The 19,505-nt window shown below is 48.5% G+C and overlaps 1 protein-coding gene across 1 annotated transcript; it reads right to left on the reverse strand.

Annotated features, from left to right (window-relative positions):
• Window positions 1-305: 305 nt before the first annotated feature.
• On the reverse strand, window positions 306-7,780 carry NAA40 (N(alpha)-acetyltransferase 40, NatD catalytic subunit). The gene is made up of 7 exons (XM_015420566.1): window positions 7,691-7,780; window positions 5,720-5,772; window positions 5,378-5,473; window positions 4,703-4,861; window positions 3,537-3,620; window positions 2,851-2,928; window positions 306-548 (listed from the first exon to the last, which is right to left on the reverse strand). Exons 1-7 carry the CDS (start codon window positions 7,727-7,729, stop codon window positions 407-409), a joined length of 651 nt encoding a protein of 216 aa, XP_015276052.1. The 5' UTR covers window positions 7,730-7,780; the 3' UTR covers window positions 306-406.
• Between the last annotated feature and the right edge of the window lie 11,725 nt (window positions 7,781-19,505).

The raw sequence follows: 19,505 nt of genomic DNA on the forward strand, positions 1-19,505 counted from the left end.
GTGAAGGAAGTTCACACATTTGGCCCTTCTACAGGAATGGATTTGTAAAATTCACGAGAAGCCAATTCTTCCTCTTAATCTTGGAGAGTGAATTAAATCATAAGGCTCACTTTCTAAAGCGGCAACTATTTCTTTACTGCAGAAATACGAACTTTCAGTTCCAGGCCACAGGTAAGCAAGGTCTGGGGCCAGGCCTGAGAGCTACACATAACTTTAGTTTCCAGACCCTCCAGTACGGAGGAAGATCTTTCATCCTGGGGTTCAGAATGCGAGAGTCCTTTGTCATGGCTCCGGGGGGGGGGGGGGGGAAATGAAGGGCAGGATCAGGTGGGGAGGGGAACCAAAGAGAGAGGCAGCTTCATGTGGAGAACTGGGTTCTTTTGGAGATATGGATCACAGGACGGTCTCAATGGCAGCATCCTCCACAGTGATTGCCCGGGTGAGTATGCTGGCTCTCGCCAAATTTTGTTCTTCGGCTGAGGATTTCGTAGGAGCAGTCATCCCCACAGCAGCCAGACATGCTGGGTGAGGTATCATCTATTTCGAACCTGTAAAATAAGGAGAAGAGGGGAAACAAACCTTGCAATTACAGACTATCAGCTGGTGTAGTATCTGTGCCAGAGATTCATGGGTGAGGGCTCTACTTGAGCGAACAGCATAATGTGCAGACACAAAGCTTGTCAGTTCCATCCATGAAGAGGAAAATGCAATCTAATCCACAGCTCGCACGCAAGGAGAGGGCATGCATGAGCAGGGACAGGCAGGTTAGCAAGGTTGCAAAAACACCTGGACTGGCCCTTCACACTCCCTCGTAAGAGTATGTGGCAGTAACGGGCAAGGAACAAGCATGTGGTCAAGACGTACAAGAAAGAGGCCTAGTTCCTCCTGAAGCCATCAAACCTACGCCTGGGGAAAGCATGCAGAAAACCAGCATGCCAGAGCAAAGGGAGGCCAAGAATCTCTTTATCTAGGATGCCAGTTTTATAGGTTCATGGATTTTTAAAAAACATTGAGGAGCATTCCATCATGTAATCACCCCCCCTACCTACAGTCTGAAACAGCTGAGCACACAGATATCTGAAGAAGAACAAGGCCATAGCCTCTGCTATTAAGCCCCCATTCCCAAAGTGTTCTCCAGACACCAGATTAGGTGTGCAAAAAAAAGGAAAAAATGCTGGTATTTTTCGGCTTTGGGTAAATCAGACCCGAAAAATATCGGTAAATTCCCAATTTCCCCAGTCCAATACCAGTAAGGTATTTGGACTGGGGAAATATTTGGTATTGCTGAATATATTCGGGGTTGATTTACACCACCAGAGGGAAAGGAAGCATGTTAAAATGCCTTCTTTCCCTCTGGTAGCCCCTACAGATTTCCCTGTCAATTTCACTACCCACTAATCAGCTGAGAGTGAAATTGACAAGGGAAAGTCTCTCTGTGCCTTCCCTTCCTGACATGTCCTAGCTGGAGAAGGGCAGGCAGGGAACCCAGGCATCTTTAAAATGCCTTTCTTTCCCTCCCCGAGGCTCAGGGAAGAAAGGCGGCATGTGTGCCTCCTGGAGAAGATCAGGAGGGGAATCCAGGCATGTTTAAAATGCCTTTATTTCCCTCCCCAATCTCGGGGAGGGAAAGAAAGGCATTTAAACACACACACCCTCCTGCACTTCCCTGAGTCTCTCCGCAAAGCAGAGAGGCTCAGGGAAGAAAGGTGGCATGTATGCATGCCTACCTTCCCTTCCCCAGCCTGTCCACCGTGGCAGGCAGGCTGGGGAAAGAGGGCTGGCAGGCAGACATACCTGGGTTCCCCTCCTAATCTGCTCCAGGTGCCCTGCAGCTGCGGGGCACCTGGAGACGATCAGGAGGGGAACCCAGGTATGTTTAAAATGCCTTTCTTTCCCTCCCCAATCTCGTTTCAAGCAACTGCTGATCGGGATAGAACCACTCCTTTACATGGTAGTCTGTGAATGAATTTTGGGCTGTTCATCAGTTTAACTAGCTGATTCTCTCCCATCCCCACCTTTGATGATGTTCTTGCTAATGCTGTTATTTCGCTGGAACACAGAACACTAGAGAAGCAACTCTACATTTACAGAACTGCTTTCCCCTTGGTGGGTAACCACAGCCCTAGCCTAAGGTTATTCCAGACACAGCATGGTGTTTTTCTGCAGAGGCAGACATTTAGAGGCTGGAACCATTTTAATTTGTATTTTGCATCCGTTCAGTAATGTTCTCGCCTACCCCTTAGCCTAAGAGACAGGACTAGAACAGATGTGGTCCAATTAGTCATGTGTAGTGCCACATCTGGCTCACATGAGCTCACTGTCCAGCCTGCAAGCTGCTTGATTTGTCAGGTGCTTTCGGCCCTGGGTTTATATTACAGGTGGAAAGGTACTGTCTGGATCTTAGGGAAAAAATTTTTTACAGTTAAAAGTAGTTTGGCAGCAGAAACAGCTGCCCAAGGAGGTGGTGAGCTCCCCCTCACTGGCAGTCTTCAAGCAGCGGCTGGACGAACACTTGTAAGGGATGCTTTAGGCTGACCCTGCATTGAGCAGGGAATTGGGCTAGACGGCCTGTAGGGCCCCGTCCAACTCTATGATTCTGTGATTCTACAGGCCAGATCTGGAAAGAGGCCCATTTCTGAGGCATCTGCGTAGGATGCTCCAGTCTTTTCAGGCCCCAAAATTTGCCCACTCTAGGACTAGAAGCTCTAACGAGGAAACAGTTGAACCATCAACTCAGACTTATGGAAGAAAAGCATCCTTTCCCACCCCATTGCATTCCCACATTATTTTGGGGGGGGGGGGGGGGAAGCTTGTTAGGGGGGGGGGGGATGAATGAAGCTGTTTATTCACTGTAAAGCTTCTCTGAAGAACTGATACGCCCCGTGATTGTGTTTAAATACTGTTAACATTACTTTCTTCATTTGTGTGCTGGAAAAAACACACACCAGAGGCATCAAAGTCAGCTTGAAGGACGAAATTCAGAAGAAAAAACTAAATAAAGCTTCTTGCCTGTCCCTGAACAGTAAGCACTAAGGTGAATTCCTAGTTCTTAGGAATTCCTAGTTGGGCCAGTCTGGGCTATTCAAGTTGTTATTGTCCCGGCCTCCATGGTCCCACAAGTTAACTGTTCCCTTGTACCAAATTTGAGATGGTAAGTTTCTTCTGGAATGGATATGCCATTTAAATTATGTCTCTGCATAGTATGGTAACACAACTGACCGCTTGGATTTTATTCCACCTCCTGTCTCCCACCCTCCATACTGAATGTGAAGCTGAATAAGTAACACAAATAGTCTGCTCCAGCCTATACAGGGTTTTTGACTTTGAAAAAGATATGGAATCTAATTACCTAACGGCATAAACCCACAAACGAGTGGGCGCCAAAAAAAAAAAGCCTCTCTTTATGGAGTCCACATTGTTATTCCTTCAGAGGTATCACAATTTACTTGATGCAAAAGATCCATTGATACCTATGGAATCTGTTCCAGGTAGGCATGCTCAAAATCGCATCCTCAGATGAAGAGGGACACGTTTACCTGTTTGCCACGAGCTGTAGTATCTGTATGAGAAATTTGCCCAGACCTTTCCTTCTCACTTTGCTTTCCAGCTGCACTTCGTAGCTAGCAAGAGAAGAGGGGGAAACTTGAACGCCATTCCCTACAGCGTAAGCATGCCCACAAAATCTTCAATTCAGTGCAAAGAGATGCAAGTTTTTCTCATTCAAGATCCAATTCATCTCTTGCAACATTAGGATAAAGCAAGGATATCATAAACTAGATGTTCCAGCCCTCATAGCCAAGGGGAAAAGGCTTCTAAACAGCCAGAGATTCAGCCAGTCAGCCAGAGATTCAACTAGAAAGGGCAGGGTGGGTTCTTCTGGGAAACAACCTGGCTTTTTCTGGTTTGTCCCCTCCCCGCCCCCACCAATATCCCCTCAATACTGTGAGAGCTAGTATAGTCTAATGGCTAGGAAATGGAGTTATGGATCAAGACGTCTCTGCTTTAAATATTGCCTCTACTATCAACTCCCTATTTAACTCCCTATTCATTCAAGCTCAACACCTCTGATCTGGATATGGGGGGGATAAGGACTGCTGATATGCATTTACAACTCCCTATTTATTCAAGCTCAACACCTCTGATCTGAATATGGGGAGGGGGGATAAGGACTGCTGATATGCATTTACAAAGTAACCACTGGAGGCAAAACACTTCATATACATTACCTCATCATAATCCTTACAACAGCCTTGCAACGTAGGCCACTATTATCTCCATAAACATTTTGTGGAAGAGGAGAGGAAGAACCCAGCTTGTTCTCTTAGCCACTACGGTACACCAAATCCCGGGCGAAAAGCATCAAACACTGAAAAATGGTATACAGCTGCTACCTATGATTAACTTATTAATCCTACCATTGCTTCAAGAATGCTGACCCGCAACACAGAAATTACTCCTTCTCCCCTTCTGCCATTCCAGCTGCTATTTTTTACACACACAAAATTCTGAAAACCTCTAGATTTTGCGCCTGGAAGAAATACAATTGGCTACACAAATGAGCCAAACGTCTATCATTTATTTCATCCCCCAAACTGGGTTTCCCTGACTGTAGGAATGTAAACACTGTGTCAATCCTGATTCCTCCCCCCGGCCGCCTGGTCCCCATCACACTGGGAAGAAGCATGCCAGCCAGGGCACTTACCAATAGAGGACCTCCTCTCCACACTCCACATCGAAGCGGAAGTGTGAGAAAGCCACGGGGACTGAACCGTCTTCCAGAGCAATCAGATACCACGCTCGGTCATCCGTCATCTCATCCCGTTTCTCCCGGTCTTTCCAACCCCACTCGCTCTGCTCATACCTTTGGAGGAGGAAAAAGGGAGGTGAGGAGAAAAGTGCCAACTTCTTAGGGAAAAGATGGCCTCCTGGAAACATGAAACTTACTGGTGCCTCGGACAGGCAGGGAGACCCTTTCGATCTCTCTTTCCCATTCCTTACAGCTACAAGCCAAGACTTTGGGGTTGAAACCTGACAAAACTGAATGGAAGCACAGCTACGTAAGGACAAGATTTCATTTGCGCTGCAATGGGAGCAGAGGCCAACTCCTGCCTACTCACTGTAAATGGGTATGCCCATTGCATTCCCCTACTCTGTCCAAACTAATTCTGAAAAAAATTCTTCAACTTTATCAGTGGACAGGGAGGAGAACAAAGAGAAAGGCAGAGGAGAGAGAAGAAAAGGAGGAGAAGGGAAGAACCCCCTCCCCCAAAGGCAACAACCTGTACCACCTGCTCCTGCCCATCCCAACACCTGCTGGTGAAATGTTCCAGACTGCACCCCGCTCCCTGCCTCATAAGGCATTTTCCCCAGGCCTTACAATGTCTGCATGTTTGTCTTGGTCAGTTCAAAAGCCCAGTCAAGCGTGGCCGGGTCCAAGCTGGATACTCGTTTACATTCGATGGAGACATTTAACCTGCAAAGAGACAAGAATGATTACATGGGAAGGGGACATTACTAGGATTTGTGGCTAAACCCCTGGGCTACCAATCAGGAGACCTCAGGGACAAGTTTTATTGTGAGAGGGGAGGGGAGAGTGGCTTATGGGTCACAGTGAAACCATGACACTTGCAAATGACAAGTGTCACTGCTTTGAGTACTGGGACCGGCAGACTCTATTCTCTTTATCCTAAACCAAAAAGAGCACAGAGGTTTTACTCACCCATTCCTGTCATATTTCTTGAACACAGGGAAGGCTTCCAAAGGGTCAATCAGCTACAGGAAAAAAGGGTAACTGAGAGGTTGATGTCTACAGAGCACTCTGACAAGAACATACGGTTCAGGAACTTCTAAAGTTCTTGGGGTTTTTTTTCCATTCATGGAGGAGAGGTGGCTATTAGCCATGGTGACTACCTCCACATTCAGAGGCAATAAATCTCTGAATCCCAGTACCAGGAGGCAGCATCAGGAGGAGGCCTTGGCCTTTAGACTGCTGTTGGATCTTCAGAGAAACTGGTTGGCCACTATGTGAGACAGGATGCTGGACTAGATGGACAACTGGTCTGATACAGCAAGGCTGCTCTAATGAATTGAGAAGCTGACCCCAATTAACTACTTTACTTGTTTGTAATGTCCATTCCCTGGGGGGGGGGGGAACAGTTCACCTGTGGCAAGCCAAGAACCACTTTGAGGAACCAGGCAGTAAAGTCTCACAAGAGCTGAGTGATACTTTCCCCCCGTTTGTCCACTAATGACTTGAGGATAATAAAAAACACACAACTTTGGAGTACTGTATTTTACTTGCTTTCTGTCCCCCTTCAGTTTGTATCCATATATCTCCCCAGCGCACTTATACAAGAATCTGCCTCTTGTTCTAGGGACTCTGTTCCTCAGCTTTACACAGTAAAACTGTGGTCTGGTTTAAAAATTCTGTCTACCCTAACAAGAAACCTGTGCAACTGAAAATGCTTTATGGAGGTTCTTTTATTAGAAAACTATATAACGAAGAACAACTTCAGTTTATTATTTATAAAGGGCCACCTTCCAGCATGTGGCTTTACAAAACACAAATTGTCAGATTCCTGCCCCAAGGAGCTTACAATCTTAAATTTGACAAAGGGGTTATATGGGCTTAATTTGGATAGGGGATGTGGACTAAGGGGCTGTGCCAAAACTTGTTGATGACGGATTTGAAGGAAGAGAGAGAGGTGACACCACACAGGTATTCTGGGAGCCTGCGCCAGATTATTATATTTTCTTCTTGTTCTTAGCTGCTGAATAGCTGTTGCCAATGCTCCCTTCTAAGCTGTGGAGTCTTGTGAGCAAAAATGAACTACTGGCATTAAAGTTGTGAGCAAGAGATTTGGCTACTGCATAGATTAGTTTGCTCTGGAGCCATCCTTCCTGAGCCAAGACAAAAATGTGTGAGCTGGAGGCTAAAAAATTGTGAGCTAGCTCACACTAACTCAGCTTAGATGGAACACTGGCTGTTGCCCCAAGACAAGGGGAAGATGGATTTATTTATTGTATATTTAGGACATATAGGACATAAAAGTAGCCATGCTGGGACATGATTGCTCTCTTTAAGCATGTGAGGGGCTGTCACTTAGAGGAGGGCAGGAAGCTGCCCCTGTTGGCAGCAGAGGATAGGACTTGCCATAATGCATTTAAATTAAGGGCGGGAAGGTACCAGCTGGATATTAGGGAAAACTTTTTCCCAGGAACAGTTGTGCCACAGTGGAATCAGCTGCCTGGAGAGGTGGTGAGCTCCCCCTCACTGGCAGTCTTCAAGCAGCGGCTGGACAAACACTTGTCAGGGATGCATTGAGCAGGAGGTTGGACTAGATGGCCTGTATAGCCCTGTGATTCTATGATAGACCAACATACATACCTAAGCCAGTGTTCTGATTCCAGCAGAGGCTAATCAGAAGCCACAAGGAAGCCCCCAAAAGCAAGAAGTATTTTTATCCTGCCCTTTCTCCAGGGAGCCAGAGCAGTGTTAACAATTCTTCCTCGCCTTCCTTCTACTTTTTTATTATCCTCACATAAACCCTGTGAGAAAGGCTGGGCTGAGCAACTGGGACTGGCCCAAGGTCTCCCAGTGAGCTTCACAGATGCACAGGGTTTTATATCTGGTCTCCCTGATCCGTCTATACCACCCGTGCAAAGAAACAGGGGCAGAAGAGGGGCTCACTTTGTTGGCAGCTTCCACCTTGGCACAGACAGCGTCCATGGCTGCCCTCTCCTCCAGTCGTTTCTGTTTCTTCTCTTTGCCTTTACTAGACTTCCTCTGAAACGAGAGGGTTGAGATGTTACAGCAGGACACACCCTGTCTCACTTAAGCTCCACCCAGGTACCTGACCATGCAAGTACGGCTTCCTCCTCTAGAGACTACGCATCCCAGCAAACACTGCTCTGGGAGGTGCATTGTACTGTGGGACTGAGGAGGAGAAGAGAAGAATGATGTCAGCTGCTTTGGGTTCCCCATTGGGGAGGAAGGTGGGGTATAAATGAAGCAAGTAATAATATATAATAAGAACAGAAGAGTTATGCAATGGCAAAAGCTCTACGGCAGGAGGCATTGTGAACCACCCCTCCATCATGCCAGCATGAAAACTTAGCCGATGCAAATTCATACACCGGGTCTCTTTTCCCTGTTACAACAGCATAGCAATAATAAAACAAAAACCAGGCAGGAGTGCCCATCCTTACATTTCCACAGATTAAAACTGGCTCCACCATTCAATAAAAGCTCAATTCATCTACCAGTTAAACCAAGTAAAGTTTGAAAGCCTGGGGGGGGGGGGATGTTATGTATGAATGAAAGCTTCTTGCTGAGCCTTGTAAGGAAGACACAAACAGCACATTCTTGGCAAGTTGGTGAAAGAGTCACTAAGGAATGCTGGGTGAAGCCAAGACACCCTAGCTCACGGGTTACTTAGCTCCTTTTCAACGGTTATACTAAAAAAATCCCTACACAGATACTACTCCTGTCAGGGACACATACATACACATCCTGCCCCTGCCAAGCAACCCTTCAAAAGCGACAGGGAACCTGACTCTAATAGGGCAGAACTCAGGCCTCCTGCTTAGAGAAAACAGCTTACCATACTGCACCAGCCCCCCCCCCACCTGCTGTGCAGCACGCCAAGAAAAATCTGACTTGGAAATATTGCCATTAACCCGACAAACCTTGCTACAAAAGAGCTGTAAAGTTTTGCCAGGCTGGTGAGTCAGTGAATGCTGGCAGTTCTGAGCCAAAAACGTGTGTTTAACCTCAACACAACCCTTCCACCCCCACTAAAGTTCAAATAAGGACATCTTTTTTTCTCTCCGTTTCTAATGTGTAGCTGGCTGGGAAACAAGCTGAGAGTCTGCGGCTAGCTGGGGAAAACTGGAGCAGGAAGACAGCCAGGCAGCAAGCTAGAGAAAGTGGACAGTTGCCTGTACCTTCCTGGACACAAAGACATCCTATTTTCAGAAAGGGGGTCGGGGTGTATCCTTGCCTGAACCAAATGGGTATCTGTAAATAACAATGAAAAACCCTGCGAATGACACTTTGCATGTACAAAGAAAGCTCTTCAGTTTAAAGGAGAGGGCGAGTCTGCTTTTTGATTGACATGAACTCTCCTTCACCTATGGCAGTCCGCAACCCCCCCCCGCCCAAATGCAAGGCTTTCTGATGAGCAGGGGGGGGGGGGACAGTTACACAGAACCAGGAGATGCACTTTCTCTCACCCTTCCATAACAAGCTGCACCTGCAAAAGCTGGCATTTCCACTCCTCCCACAAGCCCTGGTTCTGCAACCCAGATCCCTAGAAGCATCCAGCTGCTGAGACATAAGGAAAATGATTTCTGACGGGGCGCTAAACACCAAATTTTTGCATGTGACAACTGCTTGATGTACATCACAGCCGATTTGGGGCTGTTTGAATCGACAATTAGGTTGTGAAACTACGCTGGCTCAAAAAAGGGAAAAAACTTCCTTGCATACCACAAGTTTCCTAAACAAGACAAAGTCTGACTAGACATCTAAGGGGTGGAGCTTCTCTCATCCTTGTTACCTTCACCGGTTTCATTTGCCTAATTTCCCTGCAATCAAAGAGTCTAATCTCATCGCACTGCGCTTTCCCTAGTGTCTTATTGACACACTTCAGCACTATGCTACAAGTGTTTTATTGTGCTGCTAAGACAACAAGAGGTAAAAGGGGTACAGAGGTCAGAAAAGGACAGAAATATTTTGTAGACACAGAAATATAACTAAGTTGCTGTCAGCCACTTTCAGTTTGGATTGAGGCGTAAATAGAGAAGTCAGGCCTACTTTATAAGATGCAATAAGTACACAAAAGTAAACAGAAATTTGACACAACCAGCTCAGTGTCTTAATAAAGATGGAGCAACTTGATTTTATTATTAAGGAGAACCTATACAGTCTTTTATGAGGCTCATGCATGGTCACTTAAGATTTTTTTACTGTGATTTTCTAAAGTTTTTCAAAGCTAAAAGGAGACAGTAATTGTTACGCTGAACCTCCTGTCCCCCCATTCCCTTATCCAACCCCAAATATTCCTTCTACAATTGTCCTAACTATTCCTAATGCTCATCCCTTCCTCAACCTCAAATGACCTACTACTCCCCTCCTCCCCCATAGGGACCCTACATTTGCTCTGCATTCCTCCATCCCCAGATTCCAAATCTCCTTCCATTATGGATACTGATGTGTTTTGATATTGATTTCAGCATGGATGTCACCTGTTACTTGCTACGCACTATATATTTGTTTTCTGATGTCAATTGCTGTTTCAGGGTCCACTTGGACCAAAAAAAAAAAAAGAAGAAATCTGAAAACACACCTACCACATAAACCTGACCCAAAACTTTCCAAACCGGACATACCAACTGTAATACCACACAAGACTATCCCCACACCCAGATACCCCCCGCCTGATTATTCTAACACCAAGTTCTTATCCCACATACCAAGCCTCCAAACCGCTCCCCAAACTCCCCCTCACACAATTTACTTTAAGACCCACATACTGACCCACCTTGCAGTTCTCCCAGTTTTTCTCCCTCCCTTATGAAACTCTGAATAGCCTCTCAATTAAGCCATGCATCCTCACCTCCCTCCAACCCCAAATCTTCCCATCCCTGAAGTTATTTCAGTACCCTCTCCCCAATTTCCCCCAATTATTTTTCTTCCCAATACCATTCTTTCTTCCGCCTTCTGCAATCCCAAGTGCCCCCCCTCCTGGCAACTTTCTCCTTTCTAGCATTAAACTTCCCATATCCCAAAAATTAACCCCAAGACCCCCATATAATCCAAAGATACCCCTCCCCCAAATTTCTTATTATTTCTACCCCAACATAAAACTTTCTACTTCCCCATATGGCCCCCCATGCCTTCCCCAATCCCCCCATTTCCTGAATCCCCCCCACCCCAAATCTGGAGACTAGGCCTTACTTACTCCCATAATGGTGGTGGTGGCGGCGGTTACAACCCCCCCACAATCTCCTCAGAAATCCGTGGCGGGGGGGGGGCAAGAGAACTGAGGGGAAAGGTATACCCTTAGTGCGCCTGCGCACAGCCCCAAACAACGGGGCAGGAAGGGACAACCCAGCAGCACCTGACGCACAGCGTGGAGGTGGGAAACATCCATGAGAAAGGGGCGTACCTAGGCATGCGCAGCACGACGTGTGGGCAAAGACGAGGGCGGAAGGCAGAGATGCGGAGCTTCTGAAGCGCTTGCGCCGAAAGGGGTGGTCGCTAAAGAGTGACAAGGCGGGTTGGAAGGCGAGGGAATTAGAAGAAGGAAAGGGAAGGGGGAGAAAGGCGGGAAAATGGAGGGGAGGGGGAGAAAGCGAGGGATTGGTCGCGCGTGCGCTGTCGCGGTGGAAGAGCCCTTTCCAACGGTCGCCGGGCTCGCGCCGGTGATCGTTAAAGGTGGATTTTGGTTTGCGGTGATTGGTCCTTGAGAGCGAGAGGCGGTTTTTGCCTCAGTGAGACGGACACTTCTTTATCCCCTGTAGACAAATCTGTCTGTGGGAATTCTTTTTTCTACCTTCATAAGAAATTATAACAATTGGGGGAAATAACAACCCTGTCATAAACGCGGTGTCTCAAATCACCCCTCACATAAAATACCCGCTCAATTATTCACTTAAGTATGGAAACAAATGAAAGTCTTTTGAAAGAGAGACGTTCTTCCAAACCAACCCATTTATTATTATTGGTTAGCATTTATAGAACGCTTTCAGGGTTCAAACCACCATCATCTATTTAACACCTTTATGCACCACTGTTCTGGTACTGGATTTTCCAGGCGGTTTGCCACTCGATAAAACATCAGTAGAGTTAGCCTAACTCTAACCCAGGCATTGCAAATGGGCTGATGCTTGGCTGAGGTATGACTAGTGAATGAACACCTCTAACTTTCCCACATTTAATTACACCCCTAAAGTCATTGCTGAAATTTCCTTCAAGTGAAATTTTACTGCATTCTATTCTCTATGGGAACTTGTCAGAAGTCAGTTTGAATTTATGACAGCTTCAAACATTTTCTGTGACAAAATGAAACAGTTTCTCTAGGCCTGTAACTCTGCTGTGGAAAGCTGCAGTTTGGCGGTTTACCATTCAAATTATGGGGTTTGAAAGTGGGTTATTTTTTAAATGCTTGCATATTTATTCATTGTACATTCTCTCTTCTCACATCATAGGGTTGCCAGTCTCCAGCTGGTGGCTGGAGATCTCCGATGGATCTCCAAGCAACAAAGATTAGTTCACCTGGAGAAAATAGCTGCTTTGGAAGGTGGACTCGTTGACATTATACCCCATTGAAGTCCCTCCCCTCCCCAAAGTCTGCCATCGTCAGGCTCCACCCCTCAAAATCTCCAGGTATTTCCTAACCTGGAGCTGGCAACCCTATCACATCAACTCTTTGAGGCCAGTTATACTATGAGAGAATGACTGACCCACAGTGGCCCTGGCTGAGGAAGATCTGAACTCAGGTTTCTCCAGTCCCAGTCCTACACCCTTACCACTATGAGGCCAGACAGACAGCAACTGGAGAAAGGGCCTTCTGTGGCACCAGAACTATGGAATTCCCTCCCCAGGGAGATTTTTCTGTCCCTTTCTATTATTATCTTCACTTTTAACAATGAGTCCATTAGTTGTTGGGAAATCCCCGGGGCTACGCTCATGCCGAATTGTAGTCTCTTTACCTTAAAGGCCCCCCTGTGGGTGACTATTGTCTGCGCCGTGGCCTCGTCAACCGGCAGCTGTTGATAGGCTTGTGCCAGGTCAACTTTCCCAAAAATCTTTGCTCCCGCTTGCGAGGCCAGAACATGACTAACGACCGGGACCGGGTATGAGTGGTCGTGGAGGGCCTTATTAATTGTGCATTTCTCGTCCGCACAGAAGCGGACTTTGCTGTTGGGCTTGAGGGGGGTTACGATGGGCGTTTCCCATATAGCATGTGGAACTGGCTCCAGGACCCCTTGTGCAACCAAGCGGTCCAGCTCCAAATCAGTTTTTGGCCGAATGGCGAGTGGAGCTGTGCGGAACCGCATGCGGATAGGAGCCACCAGGAGGGTCTAACTGCAAGGAAACCGGGGGCCCTTTGTAGCAACCTAAAGCCCCATCGAAAACAGCTGGGAACTCCCCACAAATCTCCGCAAAATCCCTCAGACCACATTTAAGCACCCCTCCGACCCCAACCGTGATGCCCAGTGGTGCAAACCAGACCTGGCCCAGCAGACTGACCAGATTTCCCTCCACCACTATCAAGTCCAAGAGTCCCTTGAACCCCTTGAACTGTACCTGGAACGTCCCCACCCCCCTTATAGGAACCGGGTTTCTTTGGAAGTCCACCAAACTCAAATGGGATGGGCGTAAGCGGGGTCCCCCCTTAGGGCAAAGTCTGCATAGCGTGTCCACAGAAATGATGGACGCCGCTGACCCCGAGTCCACTTCCATTGTGCAGGGGGACCCTTCGATTCAAACCGTTAATTGGATCTTCGGGGTATCCTCTAACTTCGGGAGGCGTAGTACCTGTAGGGATGGCCGGTCTGTGAGGAGGTAGAGGTTGGATGTCTCTGCTGCCATCTCATAGGTGGCGGCGGCCGGGCAGCATGTCTGAGCTGGGGGCTGCTGGTACCGGCTTCCCTTGGACCGGCAGACGCGAGAGAGATGACCCTGTTTCCCACAGGTGTGGCACGTCGCGTCGTGGAATTGGCAAGACTTGCGCTCGTGTGCCTCGCCACAACTGGCGCATGAGGAACGGCCTGTGGTCTTTCCGGTGGATCCTGATGCCGCAGGACTCGGTGGCTTTCGGCGCGGGGGTGGGCGGATGAGACGGACATCCCCCTCCTCCGAGTTCTCGGGGCCCAAGTCGGGGAGTACAAGGTGAGATGTTGCTGGTGGGCGGTCGCGGTGGGAGGCCTCGTGGGTGATGGCGAGTTGGAGGGCCGCGTCAATCTTGATGTCGGCGGTACCGATCATCTTCCTCCGCAGTTTTAGGTCACTGATGCCCCACACAAATTGCATCAAGAGGTTCTCCTCACCTTTGTGAATGCACGGTCCATGGCCAGCTGGCACAGGGCTGCCATGAAAGCTGCAGCCGACTCGCCCGGTTTCTGGATGCGGCCCTGGAATTCGATCCGCCTAGCGAGCGTGGTTGGCCGTGGCGTGAGGTACCTTGTCAGGGCGTCGACGATCTCCTCGTACGAGCACTCGAGGATTGCCCAGGGTGTGAGGAGGCTCTTTGCGAGGCGGACCGTGTTCACTCCACAGGAGCTAAGGAGGAGGGCTCGTCATTTGCCCGGATCGGTGACCTCATTGTAGACAAAGTGGCAAGTCAGTTGGTCTGTCCACGAGTTCCAGAGTTTGGGATGGGCTGGATCGAAGATCTCCAAGTTCCCCCGAGCAGAGGCCATGGCGTAGCGATAGCGGGGAGCGGTGTTTCTTGACGCGGTGTGCGGTGCTGCTAGCGAGCGATGCGGGGCGCGTTGCTGGAAAGGAGCTCGGTGCTGCACTGGGATGCGAGCCAAGCCTGGCTCAGCGGGATCCCATCCTCGTCGCCACTGAAAAGTACTGGGTTCGCCACATGGAAGACTCGGACGACGACATGCATTGCACACGTTTATTGTACTTAACACAAGACCAACTAAAACGGCCCTGCAAGGCCAACTATATACACACCCACCCAGCACAGCCCTAGTCCATTGGAAGGTTTGAATTTCCCGCCGAAGTGGCTATTGGTTGAGGCTGGGGGGAACTAGGATCCTATGTTCCTATTGTCCAGGGGAGCCAAGCTCCTGTCTTTGCCGCGGACCCCTAGTGGCGGTCCGCATACATAACAGTAGGGTTGCCAGATTCAGGTTGGGAAACTCCTGGAGATTTGAGGATGGAGCCTGGGGTGGACAGGGACCTCAGTGGGGCACAATGCCATAGAGTCCACCCTCCAAAGCATCCATTTTCGCCAGGTGAATTAATCTCTATAGTCTGGATATGAGCTGTAATTCTGGGGGATCCCCAGGTTCCACCTGGAGGCTGGCCTCCCTACCCATCTCAAGAATCACAAGTGTGGGGGGAAGAGCCTTCATATGGTTAGCCAGCCCCCATGTTTGTTTCCCCCCCATCACAGACATTCTGTCCTCCGGCATGCATCTTCCTGGCCACCCTGGACTGACATACTCCTTTGCCTAACACCATTATACAGACTTGCAGATTGTGATCATCACATTTTTAAAGCACCCCTCTGTGACAGTTTAGCATTTTGGGTCACATGTGCTAGAGCTGTCAACCGTTATTTCACCAGTTAACTGACTGCCTGTTATTGGACCACACTCAAATATTTCATGAGAATGCACTTGTATTGATCATGTATTTACTTCATTTATCACCAGCCTTTCTTGTTGAGTCTCCAAGATGAATCATGTACATACACATGTGCTGTCAAGTTGCAACTGACATACAGTGACCCCAGCAAGGGGCTTTCATGGCAAGTGAGAAGCAGAGGTAGTTTGCCATGGCCTTCCTCTGCAGTACCGACCCTTCTTAGCTTCTGAGATCTGATGAGATTGGGCTATACCATACCACCTTCCTTTCCAAGGTGAATTAGAAGACTATAGTTTTTAAAAAGGGTATATTACAAGACCATAAAAAGGTAACAGTATAATAACACAATAAACAATCCAATTAAATTGGTAAATCTATAAAAAGGTAAAGGTTTCCTTTGCTTGAAGGCCAGCCGAATTCAACTCTAGGGTGTGATGCTCATCTCCGTTTCCAAGCTGAAGAGCCAGGGCTGTCTGAAGATGTTTCTGTGGTCATGTGGCCGGCATGACTAGATGCCGAGGTGCACGGAATGCCGTTACCTTCCCACTGAAGCAGTACCTATTTATCTACTTGCAATTTCTTGCTTTTAAACTGCTAGGTTGGCAGGAGCTGGGACCAGAGACGGGAGCTCACTCCATTATGTGGCACTCAGGTCTCGAACTGCTGAATTACTGACCATCTTCGATGTGGTCTCTGTGCTTCACATCCATGGGATTCAGTGCGCATGTGCTGGATCGATCGGCATTGTAGCAAGCTCTTAACGGATTTTCACGCCCAGACCTCGGGCATGCGCAGGAACCCCACCACGCATGCCCAGAGGGGTGGGTGCGGACATCCCGCCAGTTCCTTTCTTACCGCCGCGCTGGAAACACCTTCCTTTAGTTGGTCTGATCGGTACAAATTTTGCCTCACAGGCTCTTCGGATTTTTCCTCAGTTTTCTTTATTTTTCTCTTCTAATCTTTGTTTCTTCGTTCTTTACCAAAAAAAAAAAAGATTTTCCTTTTCGTTAAGGGGGAGGTTTTTCATTTACCTCTCTTGGGCCTTCACTGCCCCCCCCCCCCCGCCGCTTCTTCTCTTTTTCTTTTTTTTTTTTGTCGCCTTTTCGTTAAGGGGGAGGTTTTTCATTTACCTCTCTTTGGCCTTCACCGCCCCCCCCCCCGTTTTCTTCTCCCTTTTTACTTATTTTATGGAAAAGAAGTGGGGATTTTTCAACCGTTGCAAGGGTTGCGGTAGTAAACTCGCTCCACCTGACCGCCATACCCTTTGCATTTTTTGTTTGTGAGAGACACACCAACCAGAGTCTTGTTGGCACTGTGCCAGGTTTTCTAACCAAACGAGAAAAAACCGAGCGGCACGTCTCAGAGTAGCACTACTTGAGTCAGCGTTACATCCTCCCTCAGCGATGGATTCGGAAAAACCATCGACATTGACGGCTCCGGCATCGAGGCCCTCCTCCGACATCGGCCAATCGATGTCGAAGCCTCCGGCATCGAAGGTGCAGTCTTCCACTTCTACTCCAAAGAAGAAGCCGAAGTCCACTAAGGAGCACAAGTACGCCAAAAAGGGCTCCTCTAAGTCCCTAAAGGCGGCAAAGACGGGAAAGGTAGCGGCGTCTGCACTGGGTAATGCCTCTAACGTGCCCCCCGCTCCAACGGCAGTATCAGCATCGGAGACCCATGCCGCTCCACCGATACCGACCATCCAACTTTTGGACTCTCCTATACACGAGCGTCCTTTCTCTGATATTGAGACTGTTGGGCTCCTTAGTCGCCCCCCAGGTGCGGATCACTGTCCTTCATCGACATCGACGGTCTTTGAGGCCCATGCCTATATCGGTACAGGTCGGAATCGGCATATCTCCAGCAGCACTCAGTATCACCCTCCACGTCTGTTTCCTGAGCCTGTCAATATCGATGAGCGAGTTTATAGGGAACGCTTGCAAAGACAGAATACTGCACTGTCTCCTGGACGCTCCCGTTCCAGAAGTCGATCTCCTCGAGTCTTTATCCCCCCACCACCGCCTGTCGTGGGATCGCCACCAACTGAGGTATCTCTATGGGGCTTATCCACCATCCATGCCGTGGTTGACTCCGGCAGCCTATTCTAACTGGGATCGTTACTCGACCCACTCTGCCCACAGATCAAGGTCACCCCATAGGTCCAGACCCTGAGCATCTCTCTCAAGCCCTCCAAATCACCCGGCCGAGGATCCTTCGCAGCATAAACTGGAACTCTACCGTCCTCCCAGCCTCCATGTCCTACCACCAAAGATTTTAACCAGCCAAGTTAAAACCACTCCGGTTCAATTGCCAGATCAGGTCTCCTCGGATTCTGTAGATGAGGATTCTGATACAGAGACTTCAGAGGTCCATACCTCCCCTGACCACAAATCTCCTAAACAGGCAGTCGCAGATGACCAGCCCATATCTCCATCCGACAATCTCACTTCTTATGCAGACCTAGTCAAAAGAATGGCTCATTCCCTAGGCCGCTCAGTCATACAACAACAACCACAGGTTGCAGATGCTGTCTTCGATATCGTACAACTTGATACGTCAACTAGCATAGCGCTGGCCATGTCCACGGTCCTTCTACAGGCAGCGAAAACACCATGGGAGAAACCCTCATCAGCCCCAGTGTCAACAAGGCGCCTAGACCATATGTATAGAGTCCAGGAAACCGGAGCCGAATTTTTATTCTCCCACCCTCAACCAAACTTCATGGTAATTACCTCTTCGTCTAAATCCAAGAGAACACATTCTGCACCTTCTGACAGGGAAAGTAAAAAGCTAGATGGGAGTGAAGACTACAAATTACTTAGCCTGTATGAGCAGGTATCAGTACACTCTGTGGGAAAGGTTTTCTGAACTCCTGACTCACCTCCCCGAAGACAAGCTTCAGGCAGCCCGAATAATTCAGAAAGAAGGCATGGTACTTGCAAAGCAACAGATTAACACTTCCAGACATGCTCTAGACACTTCCTCCAGGACAGTGGCCTCAGCAATAGCTCTAAGAAGGCACTCCTGGCTCCATAACACCAATCTTCTACCAGATACTAGGTCATATGTAGAAGACCTCTCCTTTGATGGCCTTGGTCTCTTCAACAGCACAACGTCACCATATTGCAAGATATGGATAAGAGCATAAAAGCTTCTCGCGCTCTAGGAGTTTCATCCTCCACAAGGCAACAATATCGCCCTCGTCCTTGGTCTAGGCCTTGGCAGAAACGCACTCCGAACCGTCAATCTCCTGACAGACAATGGAGGCCACGTACGTCTTCAGGGGGCCAAAAGCCCACCTTTCAAAAACCCTGGTTTGGATCGCGACAACAGTCCTTCCATACTAAACAGGCAAAGTCCTCCAAGCAGGGCTATTGACTTCCATATCTCCCAGTCACACCCAACCTGTCTAACTCCTTTCCTCCACACCTGGCGTTACATCACCACAGACGAATGGGTGCTGTCCATCGTGACCCAGGGCTATCGCATAGAATTCCACCAGAACCCCATTACTCCTGTCTTCGTCTCCACACCCCCTTTCCTAGCTCTCCTGGAAGAAGTGTCCGTCCTTCTCCAGAAGGGAGCCATCGAGCCGATGCCACTGCATTTACAGGGCAAGGGATTCTACTCCCATTATTTTACCGCTCCAAAGCGGGATGGAGGCATTCGACCAATATTAGACCTACGAGCGCTAAACTGCTTTGTGACCTACCACCGCTTTCGCATGGTGTCCTTACAGCAGATTCTGCCACTCCTCCAGAAAAACGTCTGGATGGCCACCCTCAACCTCCAAGACACCTACTTCCACCTCACCATCCATCCGTCCCACCGCCAATACCTACGCTTCGTAGTTGGTCAACAGCATTACCAATATGCAGCCCTCCCATTCGGACTCTCAAGTGCACCATGAGTCTTCACAAAGACTATGGTTGTTGTGGCAGCCTTCCTCCGTCTCATGGGCATCTCCATCTACCTGTACATCGATGATTGGCTCTTGGTAGCGTCCTCCAAAGATGCCCTAATCTCAAACATCAACGAGACGTTGGTCCTCCTGGAAAACCTGGGTCTACAAGTAAATCTAGAAAAGTCTCAACTTCAACCGGTCCAGAAAATACAGTACATCGGTGCGTTACTGGATTCCAAAAACTGCACAGCTTACCTGCCACAAAAC

The sequence above is a fragment of the Gekko japonicus genome, unplaced genomic scaffold (assembly GCF_001447785.1).
Source record: "Gekko japonicus isolate JY-2015 unplaced genomic scaffold, Gekko_japonicus_V1.1 scaffold713, whole genome shotgun sequence".
NCBI lineage: Eukaryota > Metazoa > Chordata > Lepidosauria > Squamata > Gekkonidae > Gekko > Gekko japonicus.

What these genes read in the sequence shown, in the direction of transcription:
- NAA40 (XM_015420566.1), bottom strand. Translation starts at nt 7,729, where the DNA reads ATGGACGCTGTCTGTGCCAAGGTGGAAGCTGCCAACAAA. An exon ending in AAGACAAACATGCAGACATT is followed by an intron (nt 4,862 to 5,377) that starts GTAAGGCCTGGG and finishes CCTCCTCCAAAG; the next exon opens with GTATGAGCAGAGCGAGTGGG. An exon ending in CTACAGCTCGTGGCAAACAG is followed by an intron (nt 2,929 to 3,536) that starts GTAAACGTGTCC and finishes TGTTTTTTCCAG; the next exon opens with CACACAAATGAAGAAAGTAA.